This window comes from Oncorhynchus gorbuscha, linkage group LG16 (genome assembly GCF_021184085.1).
Source record: "Oncorhynchus gorbuscha isolate QuinsamMale2020 ecotype Even-year linkage group LG16, OgorEven_v1.0, whole genome shotgun sequence".
NCBI classification, from domain to species: Eukaryota; Metazoa; Chordata; class Actinopteri; order Salmoniformes; family Salmonidae; genus Oncorhynchus; species Oncorhynchus gorbuscha.
In genome coordinates this window covers 8,212,753-8,233,061 of record NC_060188.1, presented here as the reverse complement: position 1 = coordinate 8,233,061, position 20,309 = coordinate 8,212,753, and the positions used below count along the sequence as shown (strand labels likewise).

The 20,309-nt window shown below is 43.4% G+C and overlaps 2 protein-coding genes across 3 annotated transcripts; one reads left to right on the top strand and one right to left on the bottom strand.

Annotated features, from left to right (window-relative positions):
• Positions 1-791: 791 nt before the first annotated feature.
• On the bottom strand, positions 792-11,659 carry anks4b (ankyrin repeat and sterile alpha motif domain containing 4B). The gene is made up of 2 exons (XM_046305701.1): positions 11,348-11,659; positions 792-2,671 (listed from the first exon to the last, which is right to left on the bottom strand). The coding sequence occupies exons 1-2, from the start codon at positions 11,506-11,508 to the stop codon at positions 1,510-1,512; spliced, it is 1,323 nt and encodes a 440-aa protein (XP_046161657.1). The 5' UTR covers positions 11,509-11,659; the 3' UTR covers positions 792-1,509.
• LOC123999703 (peroxisomal membrane protein PMP34) lies at positions 10,791-15,843 on the top strand. 2 transcript variants are annotated; one of them, XM_046305703.1, is made up of 9 exons: positions 10,791-11,010; positions 12,612-12,672; positions 12,941-13,007; positions 13,350-13,504; positions 13,726-13,842; positions 13,938-14,083; positions 14,167-14,262; positions 14,461-14,543; positions 14,690-15,843. In XM_046305703.1, the coding sequence occupies exons 2-9, from the start codon at positions 12,618-12,620 to the stop codon at positions 14,835-14,837; spliced, it is 867 nt and encodes a 288-aa protein (XP_046161659.1). In that variant the 5' UTR covers positions 10,791-11,010; positions 12,612-12,617; the 3' UTR covers positions 14,838-15,843. The 2 variants fall into 2 exon arrangements, with proteins under 2 accessions (XP_046161659.1, XP_046161658.1); XM_046305702.1 differs by lacking the exon at positions 10,791-11,010 and adding an exon at positions 11,931-12,392.
• The last annotated feature ends 4,466 nt before the right edge of the window (positions 15,844-20,309 follow it).

Below are 20,309 nucleotides of genomic sequence, written 5' to 3'. Positions count from 1 at the left end.
CCATCATGTACCGGTTCAAAGTATAATGTAATAAAACACATTGTGTGTCACTGTATTATGTATCTCCTTTGAAGCTGTAAATCCACATATTATCACCAATAGCCATAATACCACTCCAGTGACTCATGGTTACATCAGAGATAGACTTTGTACATGTCAGTGGTGATCCTATGCAATGTATGATATGGTCAGATTTCATATATTGACCAACATCTACATACTGGCACACACACGACTGGTTGTAGTCACAGTTTAGATAAAAAACGACTATTCAGGTGGCCTTACAATAAAGTTTAACACGGAAAACAGTTTAGACTTAAGCGATACTTCATCATCATGACCATGACAAGTTGTCCACCAGACACAACCCATGTAGATAACTGGCTTGAACTTGTCTTCTCCCTCTCTCTGTGTCCTCTCCATTGAAGCCAGAATCAAAAGCTTTCCGTCTGAGCTGACTGCTGGTGCCTGGGACTCCTCCTCCCTTCAATGCCTGGTTGACTGGGTCAGAAGGATCTCCTGATCACGGCCTGCTGGGATTCCTTCTGTCTGCTTCTCTATCATATGAGCTGTGTGTCTAATAAACATTTAAGATACTTATTTTAATTGGCTGGCAACAAAGGCCACCAGGGCTCAGAGGTTTTCCTGGTTAGGTCACATGGTAAGGAGAAACTCATGGCACACTACAGTTTTGCATGGTATGTATCTACAGTGATTCAGAACTTTCAAGTGCCAAACAATCCAGTCAGAGAAAATGTATGCATGCAACTCACATGAAAGAATTGATCAACTGATTTAGAAACGTTATTTATTTTGGTTGTCATACGTTTTTTTTAAATCAATGTACAAATCACAAGGATTAAAATTCACATACAAAATGGCACAACTGAATTCATCACAATATCGTCTCCTTTCTATACATCATCAAAGGAGGGAACAAGAAAATCAAGATCAGAACAGTTTCCACTTAATAGGCTCTTACATTACATCATTACTCAAAAGGAGTTGTGTGCTTCTCAGAGACATGCCAAAAAGAGCATGCAGCTCAAATTATGTTTGAAATCTGACAGTGTTTCTTCCTTCTTTCTTCAGGAATCGGTATTGCAAGGTGGTGGTTGGTAGTGGTTGTGGTGGTGTTATTGCCACTCCATAAATCTAAATGACATTCCTGCTCAGTTCAACCATCGCTGATTATCTCGTCACAGTACCAGGCTTATCCAGCCCGTTGAACCCCTCATTGTTTTGGGTGAATCAATGGTAACTTTAGCCTGTGGCGGCTATAGCAAAGTAATGAAGAGCTGCAGTCACTCCTAGTCCAAGGTAAGAGAAAGATTAAACAATTTGTCTTTAAAGGATAGAAAACCAGGATATGTATTTCCACTTCAAACTCTCAACTTTGCATCAGTGTTCTTTTCATTCAAAAGTATTGTCACTCCAAATCCTCCTACTTGCATTCATCCTACTTTCTCCATTCAGCCATATTCAACCACCTCCAATATCAGAATTTCATCACAGGAAGCTGTCCTTGATGGCGCCAGGTTTCTCCAGTGCACTTTTCCGGCGAGCGGCAGCTTCCAGGATCTTCTTGCGGGGCCCCAGTTGGATGCGGATGCCCTTGAGGTCGTCGTCGGAACAGAGCATCAGCGCCTCCAGGTCCAGCTGTTCGCGGGTGAAGGCTGGGGAGAAGTCTGGCAGGGAGATGGATGAGAGGAAGGCATCCAGCGGGGAGGTCTCCTCATCCTGGTCGTCATCCAGGCCGATCTCCTCCTGGTTCCAGGGCAGGTCGTCGTCCTCCTCGTCCTCAACAAAGCCTGTGTCCTCCCCTTCTGTGTCGAACCCCTCCCTGCGGATGAGGAAGCCCAGGTTTTCATTGTTCCCACTGGGGAAGTCGTCGGACTCTATCCCCATCTCCATGGAGAAGTTCTTCCTGAAGACCATGTTCCCCAGGCCGGGCCGTTTGAAGATGGACTCCTTGGCTCCTGGGCCATCTCCTCCTTCGTCATCGTCATTAACGTCATCATCCGTGAATCTTCCCATCCCTCCGTCCTCTTCCTCATCGATCTCGTCCTGCTCGGAGAAAACGCCCATGAACTCAGGCTTCCCAGAGAGGGTGCCATTCTCCTGCTTGACGAAGATGACGTTCCCGTCTCTTCCCACCTTCTCCGTCGTTCCTTTATCCTTTTTCCCGAATATCCTCTGGAGGGTCCCCTTCGACCGGGCCGTAAGCGAGCCTGAGGTATCGGAGGCGATCAGCTTGGAAAACTGCTCGTTCACACTGTTGATGGTGCCCATCTTGGAGAACGACGGAGATGCCGTGCTGGCCTCTGACACTGACCCTTGGTACATCTTATCCATCTTGCTCTTGTGCCTTTTTTTGACCCTCTCACACAGCTTCACCCGCATTTCAGCCTCTTTGGTGGCCTCCTTCTTCAGCCTGGCCACTTTCTTGGCATTCTGGATGGTCTGCTGTGATGCGGCACTGTCCAGGAATCGCACGCAGTCCATGCGGTCGCCCGACGCTGCCACGTCCATAGCTGTGTGGAAGTCGTTGTCCTGGGAGAAGAGGTTGGCGCCAAAGTTGACCAGGAAGCTGAGGATGTGCATGTGACCATTGGTGGCGGCGTGGTGCAGCGGCGTGTTGCCCCAGATGTCGCTCCTGTTGGGGTCCCCTCTGAAAGAACACAGAAACATCTGTCAGTCAATCAACGAACCAATTAATCAACCAACCATTCATACATTTCTATGACACAAGATTAGATAAAATATGTTTTATCTCTGTGATTTGTGTTCAGCTTTGGCTCATCATTGTAGGTGTGAAAGGTATGCAGTTGGACAAGCTTTGTTCTAAGTAAAAAAGTCACTCCAGATGAGTACATGGACAAGGCTGCACTGAAGGAAAGCCTTTGTTCAACTGGAAAACTGACTTTGGTATGTTTGCTTTTAGATTATTCCACAGTTTTTCTGTGTGTATTTTTTTCTAAACACTGAAATGTCATTATTGACTCCCTGATTTGAAGTTATGGAATTCATCTTGATCATTTGTGTAATCATGGCTTTCTGGAATGATGGTGATGCTACCAGATTGTCTTTGTCCCTCTCCTCCACAGAGCAGTCTCAGGTACAGTAGGCCTACTCTACACCTTCACTGTGTGTGTGTGTGTGTTCATTTATTGACAGCTCCCAGTTTGAGGTTTCTTTCTCTTTTTACTCTCGGATCTGAACGGGTCTCTAGGATCCGAACCGGCACGTGTCTGTTTGGGTCTGTTTTTCCACAGGCCTTTTTCAGAACTGGTCCGACTGTCCTGGGTTCCATTCGGAAAGGGTATCTGTTTTTTTGTTTGATGAAACATTTCAGATCGGGTGGGAAAGCCACAGATCCAATGCGCAACTTTTTAGACCTGTGAAGACCTCTACCTCAAACCCGGTATCAATGCTGAGGATATGAGAGTGGAGTGGTTTTGACTGCCCCACCCAGGCTCTGCTGTTTAGCTTTACCAATACTGAAGAGGCAACTAAGGATCAGATGGTCTCCTACAGGGGAAGTACAGCGCTGTTTAAAGACTAACTGAAAAGATGCAACACCTTGAAACTGACCAGGGTACAAGGCAATGATGATGGGTTTTATCAAGTACTTTACTAAGACAAAGTCCAGGTATGATGATCTCCCCGTTGAAGTCTGTATTAAAGGTAAGGTTACATTTTCTGTCAAATGCAGTAACCTATACAGTCTACCTTATAACATGTATTCATTTTCTCAAAACCTCACTTCAGTATTTTAAATCCTGTATACCTTTGTGTCTGTAGCTGTTGGCTCCCAGCCAGTGATCTCAGTTGAGGAGCTGAGAAGGGTAGTCATTGTTCTGAGGTGTAAATCTAAAGGCTGGTATCCAGGACAGTGAGGGAACTAAGGGAACCAAATTGTATGGTTGGTATTCAGAGATATAAAGGAACACTGAGGGATTCTATTCTGCTAAACTAAAGGTCACTCAACAGGAGACAAACAGAAAATGATTTGATATGTATTGTTCAACAGAGCCCGCTCGATGAAGTGAGGAAGACAGAATTTCACATTCCTTGTCAGCTGTTCCGGTGTGTTAAGTACATATGTGAAGATGAAAATCATGAAGGGATATTTTGGGGGTGTTCTCTAGTGTTTCTCTTGCTGGTTGCTGTCACATTTGTTGAAATGAACAGACCAAGACGCAGCGTGCATAGAGTTCCACATGTTTATTCAAATGAAACTCAACAACAGCAACCGAGCCGTAACGACTGGCATGCTCACAGGCACTACACAAAAACAAGATCCCAAACTAAGGTGGGGAAAAAAGGCTGCCTAAGTATGAGCCCCAATCAGAGACAACGATAGACAGCTGCCTCTGATTGTGAACCATACCCGGCCAACAAAGAAATAGAAAAACTAGAATGCCCACACAAATCACACCCCGACCTAACCAAATAGAGAAATTAAAAGGCTCTCTAAGGTCAGGGCGGGACAGTTTCTTCTACTGTGGACTATCTGTGACCATCTGCCATCTAAAATATAAAGGATCAAGTTAAACAGCAGTGGGATGACCTCAGGAAAATTAAAACCTCACTAAGGAACTACTTCTAGTAGAAGATGAATGCATTTTAGCTCATGGTGAGCAAAGGGGTCTCATTCAAGAGAGGGATCGCATCAATGAAGACCTCAACTGTCAGCTGAAAAACCTAACTGAGGAGCAGGATCAGATCAAAGAAGCTGATTGTACTCATTAATCAGTTGTGAACAGAAAGGGGTAAAGATCTTGAAACCATTCAAAAATATTCAGTGAATGTGACTAGACCCTGATATGGCACATCACCGTCTCATTCTATCTGAGGATGGAAACAAGTGCAACATGGAAATATACATCAGACACTGCCAAGCAAGAGAGTTTTGATACTTTTCTCAGTGTCCTGAGAAGGGGGGGCTTTTCCTCTGGGATATTTTACTATGAGGTGCAGGTTAAGGGGAAGACTGAATTGGATTTTGGAGTGGCCAGAGAGCCCATGAACAGAAAGGGGATGAGAACACTGAGTCCTGAGGATGGATCCTGGATTTTGTGGCTGAGGAATGGGAATGAGTACATGATTCTCGCTAATCTTCCTGTCTCGCTCTCCCTGAGAGAGTAGCCCCAGAAGGTGGGGGTATTTGTGGATTATGAGAAGGGTCAGGTCTTCATCTACAATGTGGAGGCCAGGACTCATATCTACTCTTTCACCGGCTCCACCGTCACTGAGAAACGATATCCTATCTCCAGACCCTGTGGTAAAAATGGCAGCATAAAATATAAGACCTATGATCATCTCTCCTGTAGAAGATACTGACACTGACTGATTCTATAATGGATGTCACTGTCTGACCATTTGAACAAAGCAAGGCAAATTAACTGTTTTGAGAGTGATAACTTTTGCTTTTCAGTTTGAGTGACCTGTAATTTGTTTATCATTATATCTTTTGCATGGAGGTTTACAACTTCGGGAGAAATGTAAATCCAAACTGTATCAATCAATTAAATGTATTTATAAATCCCTTCTTACATCAGCTGATATCTCAAAGTGCTGTACAGAAACCCAGTCTAAAACCCCAAACATCAAGCAATGCAGATGTAGAAGCACAGTGGCTAGGAAAAACTCCCTAGAAAGGCCAGAACCTAGGAAGAAACCTAGAGAGGAACCAGGCTATGAGGGGTGGCCAGTCCTCTTCTGGCTGTGCCAGGTGGAGATTATAACAGAACATGGCCAAGATGTTCAAATGTTCATAGATGACGAGCAGGGTCAAATAACAATAATCACAGTGGTTGTCGAGGGTGCAACAGGTCAGCACCTCAGGATTAAATGTCAGTTGGCTTTGTAACAGTGAATAACGTGTTTTCTGTATTTTTAAGGTATATTGCAGATATTGTGAAAAACCTTTATCTACACAGTGTACAAAACATTATGAAGATCTTCCTAATCTTGAGTTGCACCCCATTTGCCCTTAAAACAGCCTCAATTCACCGGGCATGGACTCTACAAGGTGTCAAAATCGTTCCACATGGATGCTGGCCCATGTTGACTCCAATTCTTCCCACAGTTGTGTCTAGTTGGCTGGATGTCCTTTTGGTGGTGGACCATTCTTGATAAACACGGGAAACTATTGAGCGTGAAAAACCCAGCAGCATTGCAGTTCTTGCCACACATAAATTGGTGCACCTATAACCTACTATCATACCCTGTTGAAAGGCATTTAAATATTTTGTCTTGCCCATTCACCCTCTGAATGGCAAACATACACAATCCATGTCTCAATTGTCTCAAGGTATAAACATTCTTCTTCAACCTGTCCCCCCTCCTTCAGCTACACTGATTGAAGTGGATTTAAAAGGTGACATCAATACGGCATCATAACTTTCAGCTGGATTCACCTGGTCAGTCTATGTCATGGAAATAGCAGGTGCTCCTAATGTTTTGTACACTCAGTGTCTATAGACATGTATACATATTAACACATACAGTGGGGAGAACAAGTATTTGATACACTCCCGATTTTGCAGGTTTTCCTACTTACAAAGCATGTAGAGGTCTGTAATTTGTATCATATGTACACTTCAACTATGAGAGACGGGATCTAAAACAAAAATCCAGAAAATCACATTGTATGATTTTTAAGTAATTAAATTGCATTTTATATCATGACATAAGTATTTGATACATCAGAAATCAGAATTTTTTATTAAACAAAAAAATTGTACCACCTTTTTCTCCCCAATTTCGTGGTATCCAATTGTTAGTAGTTACTATCTGGTCTCATCGCTCCAACTCCCGTACGGGCTTGGGAGAGATGAAGATCGAAAGTCATGCGTCCTCCGAAAACACAACCCAACCAAGCCGCACTACTTCTTAACACAGCGCGCATCCAACCCGGAAGCCAGCCGCACCAATGTGTCGGAGGAAACACTGTGCACCTGCCAACCTTGGTTAGCGCGCACTGCACCAGGCCCGCCACAGGAGTCGCTGGTGTGCGATGAGACAAGGATATCCCTACCGGCCAAACCCTCCCTAACACGGACGACGCTAGGCCAATTGTGCGTCGTCCCACAGACCTCCCGGTCGCGGCTGGCTGCGACAGTGCCAACAGAGTCTCTGGTGGTACAGCTAGCGCTGCAGTGCAGTGCTCTAGACCACTGCGCTACCGGAGCAGAACTTAATATTTGGTACAGAAACCTTTGTTTGCAATTACAGAGATCATACGTTTCCTGTAGTTCTTGACCAGGTTTGCACACACTGCAGCAGGGATTTTGGCCCACTCCTCCATACAGACCTTCTCCAGATCCTTCAGGTTTCGGGGCTGTCACTGGGCAATAAGGGCTTTCAGCTCCCTCCAAAGATTTTCTATTGGGTTCAGGTCTGGAGACTGGCTAGGACCTTGAGATGCTTCTTACGGAGCCACTCCTTAGTTGCCCTGGCTGTGTGTTTTCAGGTCGTTGTCATGCTGGAAGACCCAGCCACGACCCATCTCCAATGCTCTTACTGAGGGAAGGAGGTTGTTGGCCAAGATCTCGCGATACATGGCCCCATCCATCCTCCCCTCAATATGGTGCAGTTGTCCTGTCCCCTTTGCAGAAAAGCATCCCCAAAGAATGATGTTTCCACAGTGGCGGGCCCTCAGGGCCAGCAAGGCCTTCTCTGCTGGCCTAAACATCATCAGAATATATATATTTTTAAATATATTTTCCCACATATATGTATTAAATTATTCCCCAGAGTAAGAGTTACACTCTTCATTTCATAGCGTTCCTCTTGGTTGCACTGCTTCCAGCCCCAGGTTGAGGTTTGGAGGGCTGGTCTTTATGTTAGATCTTTTATCCAATCATATTCAGCCATCATGTGTTGCCAGGGGTCTAAAATCTGCCCTCAGGCCTTCAGAATCAACAGTGTGGGCGCTTGTAGCTTAAAGTGAATGGAAATTAAAATTGAGTGTCAACCAATCAGCTTTGGAGTTGGCTATTGTACGCCTGCTGGCTGGCTCCAGTGTTACACAGGAGCCAGCTAGCAGGCGTAGTGCGTGCACATCTTTTGATTGGATTACCAATATTGAGAGGCAGGTCCTATATGGGAAGGTCTCAGAACTAGGAAACTGAAATTGATCAATTAATTAATTTGCGTACTACTAAGCTGTTTTTTCAACCCACAATGGCGGAAGGAGAAGATATCGATTTGGTCGAGGATATAATTATAACGCCATTCTCAAGACAAACTTTTCAAGAAAAGTTAGACATTGTCAGGAGAGGTAGATGCCGACGCTACAAAGCCTGTCACAGGCAGGAAAGGGGTTCGTTCGCCACTTTCAACTATGGGCGCTATCAATGACTCACAGGCTCTGAGAAGCACTGCAAACTGTACTGCTGGGAATGCCTATTATTTGCAAGTGATCGATTTGGTGTTTGGAGCCACACTGGTTTTGCAAACCTGAGTTGTCTAACCAAGGCAGCAACGAGACACCAAAGTACGGCTGGGCACTTACAAGCAATGGTGCTTTTGAAAACTTTTGGGGACACCCGAGTGGATCTACAGCTCAACGAACAAGAAAGCAGGGCAACGAAGCTGCACAATGAAAAGGTATTGTACTCTTCCCCTACAATTCTCTGAATAAAAATGTAAATTTCAAGGTGACGCAACACCTAGTTATACTGCGTTTCTGTCTACATGTATAGTGTCTAAAGCCATGGCATCATAATGATGGTAATAAGAGGTGGATTAATTCGGGTGGGACTGTGTAGGACTTCACTGAAGGCCCAGGCCCCAGAACCACGGCACGCTACTGTGTTTCCACCTCCATGCTTCACAGTTGGGATGGTGTTCTTGGGTTTGTACTCATCCTTCTTCTTCCTCCAAACACGGCAAAGGGAGTTTAGACCAAAAAGCTCTATTTTTGTCTCATCAGACTACATGACCTTCTCCCATTCCTCCTCTGGATCATCCAGATGGTCATTGCCAAACTTTAGACGGGCCTGGACATTCGCTGGCTTGAGCAGGGGGACCTTGCGTGCGCTGCAGGATTTTAATCCATGATGGCGTAGTGTGTTACTAATGGTTTTCTTTGAGACTGTGGTCCCAGCTCTCTTCGGGTCATTGACCAGGTCTTGCCGTGTAGTTCTGGGCTGATCCCTCACCTTCCTCATGATCACTGATGCCCCACGAGGTGAGATCTTGCATGGAGCCACAGACCGAGGGTAATTGACCGTCATCTTGAACTTTTTCCATTTTTTATATTTGCGCCAATAGTTGTTGCCTTCTCACCAAGCTGCTTGCCTATTTTCCTGTAGCCCATCCCAGCCTTGTGCAGGTCTACAATTCTATCCCTGATGTCTTGGCCATTGTGGAGAGGTTGGAGTCTGTTTGATTGAGTGTGTGGACAGGTGTCTTTTATACAGGTAACGAGTTCAAACAGGTGCAGTTAACACAGGTAATGAGTGGAGAACAGGAGGGCTTCTTAAAGAAAAACTAACAGGTCTGTGAGAGCTGGAATTCTTACGGGTTGGTAGGTGATCAAATACTTATGTCATGCAATAAAATGCAAATTAATTACTTAAAAATCATACAATGTGATTTTCTGGATGTTTGTTTTAGATTCCGTCTCTCACAGTTCAAGTGTACCTATAATAAAAATGACAGACCTCTACATGCTTTGTAAGTAGGAAAACCTGCAAAATCGGCAGTGTATCAAATACTTGTTCTCCCCACTGTATGTCCATATCAATCTGAATCTAACAATACAATATAATGAACAACACTTGAAAACTAAATAATGAGTCATTAACTGATGCTGTATAATAGCATTCCTATAATAAATGAATGAAAAAGGACTGTCACCAATGTTATCCTCATGAAGTACAAACCAACCCTTCCATATGGGTTAATTGGTAAGCCATTAAGAATGAAAGTCCTTTGTGCCATCACGACCTCTATAAAACTCCCGATTGCAGTATCTTAGCAACAGGTGATCATTAAACCGAGTTTGTTGCAGTACATCCTACTGCTAACGCCCAACATGGAAATACGAAGCTATGATCACAAAGGTATGATTGCCATCATTCCAATCATTTTATAAAAATACACTGAGTTCAATGTTATGAAAACTTCGTAATCCATTGATTGTGTGATTCAATTAAATAATCAAGCAATTGGTCGGTTGTCATCTTGACAGAAATAAATAAAAGAGATGAAAATCAGGTCTGTTTTTTTTCTTGCAGTATGAAAGCAGGGGAAAGCTGCTAGGGGAATGAAGGGCTCTATTGTTTGTCATTAATTACATGATTCCCCTTGGCTGATTACATATTTGGCTCTGCTTATGGGAAAATATGGTCTAAAAGGCTGTGGGGGGACAGTTTCAGAGTGGCATGCATGTCTAATGCACAAAAATAACATGGGTGAAATGTGACATGGACATACAGTACATTGTAGAATATAGTTAAAATCTCAGAGGCATTCAGTCACTATTTGAGGACGGTGGTTTAAGTTGATAGAGAAACCTGTGAGGTTGAAACCCATGTGACACAGCTAACTGCACCTCTCTCACCTATACATCCTTAATGAGGGTAGTCTCTAGTAGGTTTATGGGCATCAGGAATGAGGTGATGGGCATTCCTTCTATCACTTGAATTAACAATAAAGTCCACCTTTGCTCTTCGTTCAAGTATTTGTTTTGGAAACGAGCAGCAGTGCTGGGAATAGGATCAGCATTAGGCCACTTCCGGACTTTTATCCTCCAACTGCATCCCTCCCAACAAAACATGTCATCAATATTAAAGGAGATAAAATATTACAGTATTCGTTGGACTGGTTCTATAGGTTTTGTGACTATTTTGTAGGTTACTGGAAGATGCCTTTATTGTTGTGTTTTAGCAACTCATCAATGTAGATTTGAGATTGGAAATATCCGTTCTCATACCAGGAAGAATTCATCAAGGTAATGACGGTAATGGACAAGTACTAGGAAGAGGTCAAAAGGTAAACCATAACCTATTGCTTCTATCCCTCCTCCTCATGTCAGGCAGAGTTTCTGCTATTTTTTCATTGGATTAGAAGTTAATTGATCTAAACATACATAGGGTAAATTAAATTAAAAGAGGTCCAAATAAATTCTCATTCGAATAGTTTAGACTTAGTTAAATCAGTTAACTAATATGAGAAAAATCATTTCTGAATTAGTTTTCAATTGATTGGAATTGATTGTGATTGTAAAAACGTCACAATAGGTATATATTGCTAATATGACACTTAAAATATTTTGGGATTGTAGGTATGGGAAGGTAGGCCATGACTTCTGAATATCAATTGCACTCACCCTCGGCTACATATAAGTTGAAGGGCCTCGACGTGTCCATGAAAAGCAGCCCATAGCGTAGGCGTCATCCCGTCCTCGTCCGGAGAATTCAGGTCTTTCCTGGTAGCCTCTTTCAAGAGGTCCAGGTAGCCATCGATCGCTGCTTTGTGGTACCTAGACATGTTTTTACTCTGTGTTTAGAACGCTACACTGTGAAATTAAATAAAAAGGCACGTCTTTTAGCAGAAGAAATCTGGCATTTTGTTCTTCCTTTTCCAGCGCGTTGGAGCGCCACAATTGCGCATCAGAGATGTGAGTGGTTTGGTCAGAGCTCTGGGCGTCATCATATCGGTGGAACTCACTGCCATAAAACAAAAGCAAAGTCCATTTGGGATTTGTCATGCTGTCACATTGAGGAAATTCAAGAATCTACAATTGATATGCTGAGAGAAGTTATTAGGCTACTGTAGGCCTAGGTCACATGTTGCTAAATGATGGAATGGCAATGACAGAGACAATATATAGTCAAAATATTTTAAATGAATTGTGCATATATATTAGTAGGCTTTTATTCATAAAATGTCACGAGGTCATAAAACAGGACAGTGGCCATACCTGGCTAGGCGCGCTTTTGAACTCAAGCGCAAAAAGAAAGCCGCACTAATCTCAGGTGGCCTAAAGTACTCCATTCCAGTAGATGGCAGTATCGCCCTTTAGGGCGTTTCTGAACTCTGACTGACTGCACCACCACAATTAGTTATTAGGAAGCAGAAATCCCCACAACGAAATTTGACTTATTTATGGCACTGTCAGAGTACACAAAAGCCACTCAGCCACTCATCATGGAATGACAGCAGGTAAACGTACTCCACCACAACCAGTCTCACCGCAAGAAACTCAACCGCCGGTTGTTTGAACAAGGTGCTCTGCAGTCGTTGACCGTTTTGGCATTCGTACTAGATCGACGCTCTGCGGCCCTAAAGAATCGGAGATGTCCGACAATGGTGCCTCAGCGATCAACCTTCTGTCTTATGAGACACTGGTACACGCCGTGGCAGGTGCAGTGGTAAGGACATCTCAACGTAGTTTGCCTATGTATGAACAGTCCTCGAATAATAAAGACGATGCCAAAACGTTCGAATAACTACACTGAAATGTTACAACCGGTGCCTCTAGCTAGTTTGTTAGTTAGCATACTGTGTCAGATTGTATCAACTTGATTTTGTCGTGTAACAGGTTTAACTACCCGTCTATATTCTATATATCATAATGTATTTGCTTCTAGGGTAGCATGACGGCGATGTCCGTCTTCTTTCCTTTGGATACAGCGAGGATCAGACTTCAGGGTGAGTTGTAGAGTAATTGGCGGTACATACTGACTGCTGATAACCATCTTTGTTGTCAATGTGGCCGTACTTGTCTGCTATAACATTGGACTCTGCACCCAAGGGTCAGTGAGTTCACAAGGAAATGAGTGATGGATATATAGATGTGGAAACATTGACAAGAGAGACCTTACCATTGCATGAGCATACCAGAGCTGCAGACTACTTCCAATGTTACAATAATGTAAGAAAATGACAATCCCTTTTCTGCCTTCGTTTTCTGTTACAGTGGATGAGAATCGGAAGTCCAAATCGACTGCCATTCTCCTGGCTGAAATAGCAAAGGAGGAAGGCGTGTGAGTATTGTATGGAACTGTACACCTACTTTACTACAATTTATAATCCACCTTAGATTGCGTAAAATCAATTGACTGGAAAGGAAAGCTGGCCTCATACCACCGCATACAGGGCTTTCACTGGGCTGTTGTACCCATAGATCTAGAATAGAGTAGTAGAATGGCCATTCCTTTCAGTTCAAAGCAATGTCCATTCCACCCATTGTATTTCTATGACTACTTTTGTGTTGGGCCAGGAGTTTTCCCCAGTCAGATCACATGCACAGGAAAAACTCCTAGTCCTGGGTTCCCATGGCCCAATGACTGACTTTGTGGATTTCCCTGGTCTTTCTCCCTTCCCAGGTTGTCTCTGTACAGAGGCTGGTTCCCAGTCATCTCCAGTCTGTGCTGCTCCAACTTTGTCTACTTCTACACCTTCAACACGCTGAAGAAAGTCATGGTGGGTAATCAGGGCCGGTCCAGACCGGGAAAAGACCTTCTCATGGGCTTCATCTCAGGTAGGAGGACCGAACAGGGACCTTTTAGTGGTAATGGCTAAGTCACTATCAACCTACTGCCACCTATTTTGATGAACTCTAAGTCATTGATGTAGTTATATTAGGGAAGGGGAGTCTGAGAGGTGATTAACATAGATTCATTGAAGAAAGTAGATTTGGCCTCCATATTGAAATGTATTTAAATGTCTTTCTGTTGCCCAAGTTGTGTGTTTCTCCCCCAGGGTCAGTGAACGTGCTCCTTACCACGCCCATGTGGGTGGTCAACACCCGGCTCAAGCTGCAGGGGGCAAAGTTCAGGAACGAAGACCTCCAGCAGACCCACTACAGAGGCATCTTTGGTGTGTGTCTGTCTATTTGTGTTATTCACCGTCTCTTTTCAGTACTAATAAAATGTGACTTACTATCATCATACAATGTGTGTTTTCGATTGCAGATGCTTTCTCACAGATCATAGCCAGGGAGGGAGTGGGGACTCTTTGGAACGGTACACTGCCTTCTCTGGTGCTGGTCTTCAACCCTGCAGTCGTGTTCATGTTCTATGAAGCCATGAAGAGGAGAGCAGGCAGAGGAGGGAGGAAGGTGAGGGAAGGAGAGGAGGGAGCCAGCTGTGTCAGTCACGCTGAAGGTTTTTAAGCCTTTGTTTTGTTTTTGTCTGCTCCTAGATTACATCAGCAGAGATCTTTCTCATTGGCGCTGTGGCCAAGGCCATCGCTACCACGGCGACGTATCCCCTGCAGACCGTCCAGGCCATTCTAAGGGTAAATAAATACACATGCAAACCTATATCTCTAAATGCACACACCTGCTAACTGAACACTCATAGCAGTGTTTCCCCAACGTTACCCATCAAACTGTGTCTGATATCATGATTATGTACTGCTCAGTAAAATAAGTCTGTATTTCCTGTACTCACAGCTCATTTTGTTGATTAAATTACTGTCTTTCTATTCCCCCAGTTTGGGCAGCACAAAGCTGAGGGCAGGGGAGGTCTACTGGGCAGTCTCCGAAACATAGTCTACCTACTTATGGACAGAATCAAGTGAGTAGATCTCACACACACAATGGAACTCTTGCATCTCAACAGTCTGACTACTGGAATGTGGTGGGACACTTTCAGACCGTCTTGTGCCAATGAGTCTTGTGTTGATCCATCGACGTGTTCCCTCCCTGTCCTCTCCCCTGCAGGAGGCATGGTGTGCTGGGCTTATACAAAGGCCTGGAGGCCAAACTGCTCCAGACGGTACTAACGGCAGCCCTCATGTTTGTGGTGTATGAGAAGATCACAGCAGCCACCTTCAAGGTCATGGGCATCAACAAGAAACTGAAGCACTGAGGTGTGAGCTGGCCCTTAGACCTCAACCTGCACAGGCTATACAACAGTGGTCACCACCCACCCTGGTCCGGAGAGGAGCTCACAGGGTGTGCCGGGTTTTGTTCCTGCCCAGCAATGAAACCCCTGGTTCAACGTTCAGATTGACCTATAGATATTACCACGTATCTGGAACTTGATTCAGGTGTGTTTAGCACTGGGTTATGACAAAGCCTACACACCTGTCTCCAAGATGAGGGTTGGTGACCACTGGGCTACTGACTCCCCATCCCAACTTCCCTTTCCTCAATCCCAACATACACCTCAACCAGAGATGGTGTCTCTCCTCCTCTCTTTTCCCCTTACACTCAGAGGTTTATTCCACATACAGTATTCATATGTCTTCCCTACGCTGCCAATATGGCTGAATCTCTCTGGAAATGGTTGTACATGGTCTTATAGGAGGTGCCATAACTGTCTAGAATATGCATTCTGTGGCAATTGCATTATACCTGAATGAATGGCATTACAGTTGAAGCTTGTTATGCTTTCTCCACCACTATTACCCTGGAGTGCTGATAACAACTAGCAGTTTTACTAGCCAACTCCTTTTGGCTTAGATGTTGTCTTGCCAAATAGTTGTTTAGAAAGATGATGCCAAACAACTATTTGCTTAACAAGCTTGGACAATGCCCAAGCGAGTGAAGAGCAATATTCTCAAGAACTTTGAGGGCTTGAGTGAAGCATCAAGGTATTTGCAGACATGGCTATATTCTATTTAAATGTCTACATGTCACGGTGCTCCTTCAGCCCTGTGTTAAGACCACTGCAAACCCTTTCCGGAGAGATGTTACTGCTCTTGAAAAGTAGGTGTTGATTTCTCAACTGGCTGTGACAGTTTGGTGGCTACAGTTGAAGTTGGTAGTTTACATACACCTTAGCCAAATACATTTAAACTCACAATTCCTGACATTTAATCCTAGTAAAAATTCCCTGTATTAGGTCAGTTGGGATCACCACTTTATTTTAAGAATGTGAAATATCAGAATAGAGTGATTTTTATTTCAGCTTTTATTTATTTCATCACATTGCCAGTGGGTCCGAAGTTTACATACACTCAATTAGTATTTGGTAGCATTGCCTTTGTTTAACTTGGGTCAAACGTTTCGGGTAGCCTTCCACAAGCTTCCTACAATAAGTTGGGTGAATTTTGGCCCATTTGGCCTCCTTGCTCACACATTGCTTTTTCAGCTCTGCCCACAGATTTTCTGTAGGATTGAGGTCAGGGCTTTGATGGCCACTCCAACACCTTGACTTTGTTGCCCTTAAGCCATTTTGCCACAATTTTGGAAGTATGCCTGGGGTCATTGTCCATTTGGAAAACTTCCTGACTGATGTCTTGAGCTGTTGCTTCAATATATCCACATAATTATCCATCCTCATGATGCCATCTATTTTGTGAAGTGCACCAGTCCCTCCTGTAACAAAGCACCCCCACAACATGATGCTGCCACCCCTGTGCTTCATGGTTGGGATGGTGTTCTTTGGCTTGCAAGCATCCCCTTTCTCTTCCAAACATAACAATGGTCATTATGGCCAAACAGTTCTATTTTCGTTTCATCAGACCAGAGAACAATTCTCCACAAAATACGATCTTTGTCCCTATGTGCAGTTGCAAACCGTAGTCTGGCTTTTTTATGTCGGTTTTGGAGCAGTGGCTTCTGCCGTGCGGAGCAGACTTTCAGGTTAAGTCGATATATAGGACTCGTTTTTACTGTGGATATAAATACTTTTGTACCGGTTTCCTCCAGCATCTTCACAAGGTCCTTTGCTGCTGTTCTGGGATTGATTTTCACTTTTCGATTTGCACCAAAATACGTTCATCTCTAGGAGACAGAACGTGTCCCCTTCCTGAGCAGTATGACTGTTGCGTGGTCCCATGGTGTTTATAATTGTGTACTATTGTTTGTATAGATGAATCTGGTACCTTCGGGCATTTGGAAATTGCTCCCAAAGATGAACCAGACTTGTGGAGGTCTACAATTTCTTTCTGAGGTCTTGGCTGATTTCTTTTGATTTTCCCATGTCAAGCAAAGAGGCACTGAGTTTGAAGGTTGGCCTTGAAATACATCCACAGGTACACCTCCAATTGACTCAAATTATGTCAATTAGCCTATGAGAAGCTTCTAAAGCCATGACATTTTCTGGTATTTTCCAAGCTGTTTAAATGCACAGTCAACTTCGTGTATGTAAACTTCTGACCCACTGGAATTGTGATACAATCTGTCTGCAAACAATTGTTGGATAAATGACTTGTGTCATGCGCAAAGTAGATGTCCTAACCGACTTGCCAGAAATGTATGGAGTGCGTGAAACGAGTTTAATGACTCCAACCTAAGTGTATGTAAATTTCCGACTTCAACTGTATGTACTGAATAGCCTATGTTTGATCTGCTTGGCCATCTGCGGTACGCACTATTGGCACAGGACAGAAAACTTTGCTTCAATTACATACTAGGAGGGGATCCCATTTTTTACTGCTGAAATATTTACCTTTTATTGCCTTTTAATGAAGCCAGTCAACCATTTCTCAGTCTTATGATTTAATTCAGAATACAATAATGATTCTTCTAAATGCTTCTCTTATTTAAAACAAGTTTCCTCCAACCACCTAACAAGGAACAACTCTGGGCCCTAGTTATTATTAAAATACTGGTTTACCATAAGAGTTTAACCTAGAAGAATGTCTGCAAGACAAAAGGCTACTTGTATTTATTTAGGGTGTCATTATAAGATGAGTGTTATGTCGTGTTTCACACAACTGTAGCCAGGAATGTCTGTCTATAGAGAAATCGGATAAATACTTTTAAATATGTTTTACATTTAGATAAATAATCTTAATCTCTAGATTGGATCAACATTTTTCCAAGTTGAAAAGCATAGCATAGAAAATGTATACTATCTTGTCTACTTAACTTGCACAGAACATGAAGGGGTTTATATTCAAATCTAAACTAGTTAAATGAAAATGGGCCAACTAGAAGAATCAATACATGTACATTTGGCAGTGATAATTATAATTTCACTGCAGCATTTTGAAATCTATGTAATGTCATGCATTGTTGTCATTGTTCACTGGATTTCTTGAGCCTGTACTTTTTTATGCTAAGTGCCTCCAAACCTAGGAATTAGCGATGGTGGTGGACCAGATCTGTTGATAGCACTGTAAAGACGGATGACACACATCACATACTGACCGTGCTGATCAGTAGTCAAATCTATTATGTCTTAAAATCAGTAGTTCATTTACAACCCATAATCTGCTGCCTTGCTTAGCCTAGACAGTAGGCTGTGTATGTAGATCGGATGTTCAGAATGATATGACCAGTATGTGACCTGCTTAGCCTAGACAGTAGGCTATGTATGTAGATTGGATGTTCAGAATGATATGACCAGTATGTGACCTGCTTAGCCTAGACAGTAGGCTGTGTATGTAGATCGGATGTTCAGAATGATATGACCGGTATGTGACCTGCTTAGCCTAGACAGTAGGCTATGTATGTAGATCGGATGTTCAGAATGATATGACCAGTATGTGACCTGCTTAGCCTAGACAGTAGGCTATGTTCAGAATGATATGAACAGTATGTGATGTTCAGAATGATATGTAGATTGGATGTTCAGTATGTGACCTGCTTAGCCTAGACAGTAGACTATGTATGTAGATTGGATGTTCAGAATGATATGACCAGTATGTGACCTGCTTAGCCTAGACAGTAGGCTATGTATGTAGATTGGATGTTCAGAATGATATGACCAGTATGTGACCTGCTTAGCCTAGACAGTAGGCTGTGTATGTAGATCGGATGTTCAGAATGATATGACCAGTATGTGACCTGCTTAGCCTAGACAGTAGGCTGTGTATGTAGATTGGATGTTCAGAATGATATGACCAGTATGTGACCTGCTTAGCCTAGACAGTAGGCTGTGTATGTAGATTGGATGTTCAGAATGATATGACCAGTATGTGACCTAGCCTTAGCCTAGACAGTAGGCTGTGTATGTAGATTGGATGTTCAGAATGATATGACCAGTATGTGACCTGCTTAGCCTAGACAGTAGGCTGTGTATGTAGATTGGATGTTCAGAATGATATGACCAGTATGTGACCTGCTTAGCCTAGACAGTAGGCTATGTATGTAGATTGGATGTTCAGAATGATATGACCAGTATGTGACCTGCTTAGCCTAGACAGTAGGCTATGTATGTAGATTGGATGTTCAGAATGATATGACCAGTATGTGAACTGCTTAGCCTAGACAGTAGGCTATGTATGTAGATTGGATGTTCAGAATGATATGACCAGTATGTGAACTGCTTAGCCTAGACAGTAGACTATGTATGTAGATTGGATGTTCAGAATGATATGAACAGTATGTGACCTGCGCTAAGAAAGCGGACTGTCTTCCACAGCAATACATTATACAAGTTATAATAACTCTCTATTTTACATCTTTATTGCACCGAAATCCTGACTTACAGTGCATTCGGAAAGAATTCAGACCCCTGACGCTTTACACATTTTGTTACCTTTCAAAAATCTATTTAACTTGGCAAGTCAGTTAAGAACAAATTCTTATTTACCATGACGGCCTACCTCGGCCAAAACCGGAAGACGCTGGGCCAATTGTACGCCACCCTGTGGGACTCACAATCACGGCCGAATGTGATGCAGCCTGGATACGAACCAGGGACTGCAGTGACGCCTCTTGCACTGAGATGCAGTGCCTCAGACCGCTGAACCAGGGTCAGTAGTGACACCTCTAGCACTGAGATGCAGTGCCTCAGACCGCTGAACCAGGGTCAGTAGTGACACCTCTAGCACTGAGATGCAGTGCCTCAGACCGCTGAACCAGGGTCAGTAGTGACACCTCTAGCACTGAGATGCAGTGCCTCAGACTGCTGAACCAGGGTCAGTAGTGACACCTCTAGCACTGAGATGCAGTGCCTCAGACCGCTGAATCAGGGTCAGTAGTGACACCTCTAGCACTGAGATGCAGTGCCTCAGACCGCTGCGCCAATCAGGAGCCTTATTCTAAAATGTATTAATTTTGTCCCCCTCAACCTACACACAATACCCCATAATGTCAAAGCGAAAACAGGTTTTTAAAAGTTTCTGCAAATGTATTAAATTAAAACAACTTATTTACATAAGTATTCAGACCCTTTGCTATGAGACTCAGAATTGAGCTCAGGTGCATCCTGTTTCCATTGATCATCCTTGAGATGTTTCTACAACTTGATTGAAGTCCACCTGTGGTAAATTCAATTGATTGGACATGATTTGGAAAGGCACACATCTGTTTAAGGTCCCACAGTTGACATTGCGTGTCAGCAAAAACCAAGCCATCAGGTCAAAAGAATTGTCCATAGAGCATCGAGACAGGATTGTGTTGAGGCACAGATCTGGTGATGGGTACTAAAAAATGTCTGCAG

Coding starts and splice junctions, on each gene's coding strand:
- LOC123999703 (XM_046305702.1), top strand. CDS start 12,318: ATGTCCGACAATGGTGCCTCAGCGATCAACCTTCTGTCTTATGAGACA. Junction 12,673..12,940: donor AGCGAGGATCAGACTTCAGG/GTGAGTTGTAGA, acceptor TTTCTGTTACAG/TGGATGAGAATCGGAAGTCC. Junction 13,505..13,725: donor TCTCATGGGCTTCATCTCAG/GTAGGAGGACCG, acceptor TTTCTCCCCCAG/GGTCAGTGAACGTGCTCCTT.
- anks4b (XM_046305701.1), bottom strand. CDS start 11,508: ATGTCTAGGTACCACAAAGCAGCGATCGATGGCTACCTGGACCTCTTG. Junction 2,672..11,347: donor CAACTTATATGTAGCCGAGG/GTGAGTGCAATT, acceptor GTGTTCTTTCAG/AGGGGACCCCAACAGGAGCG.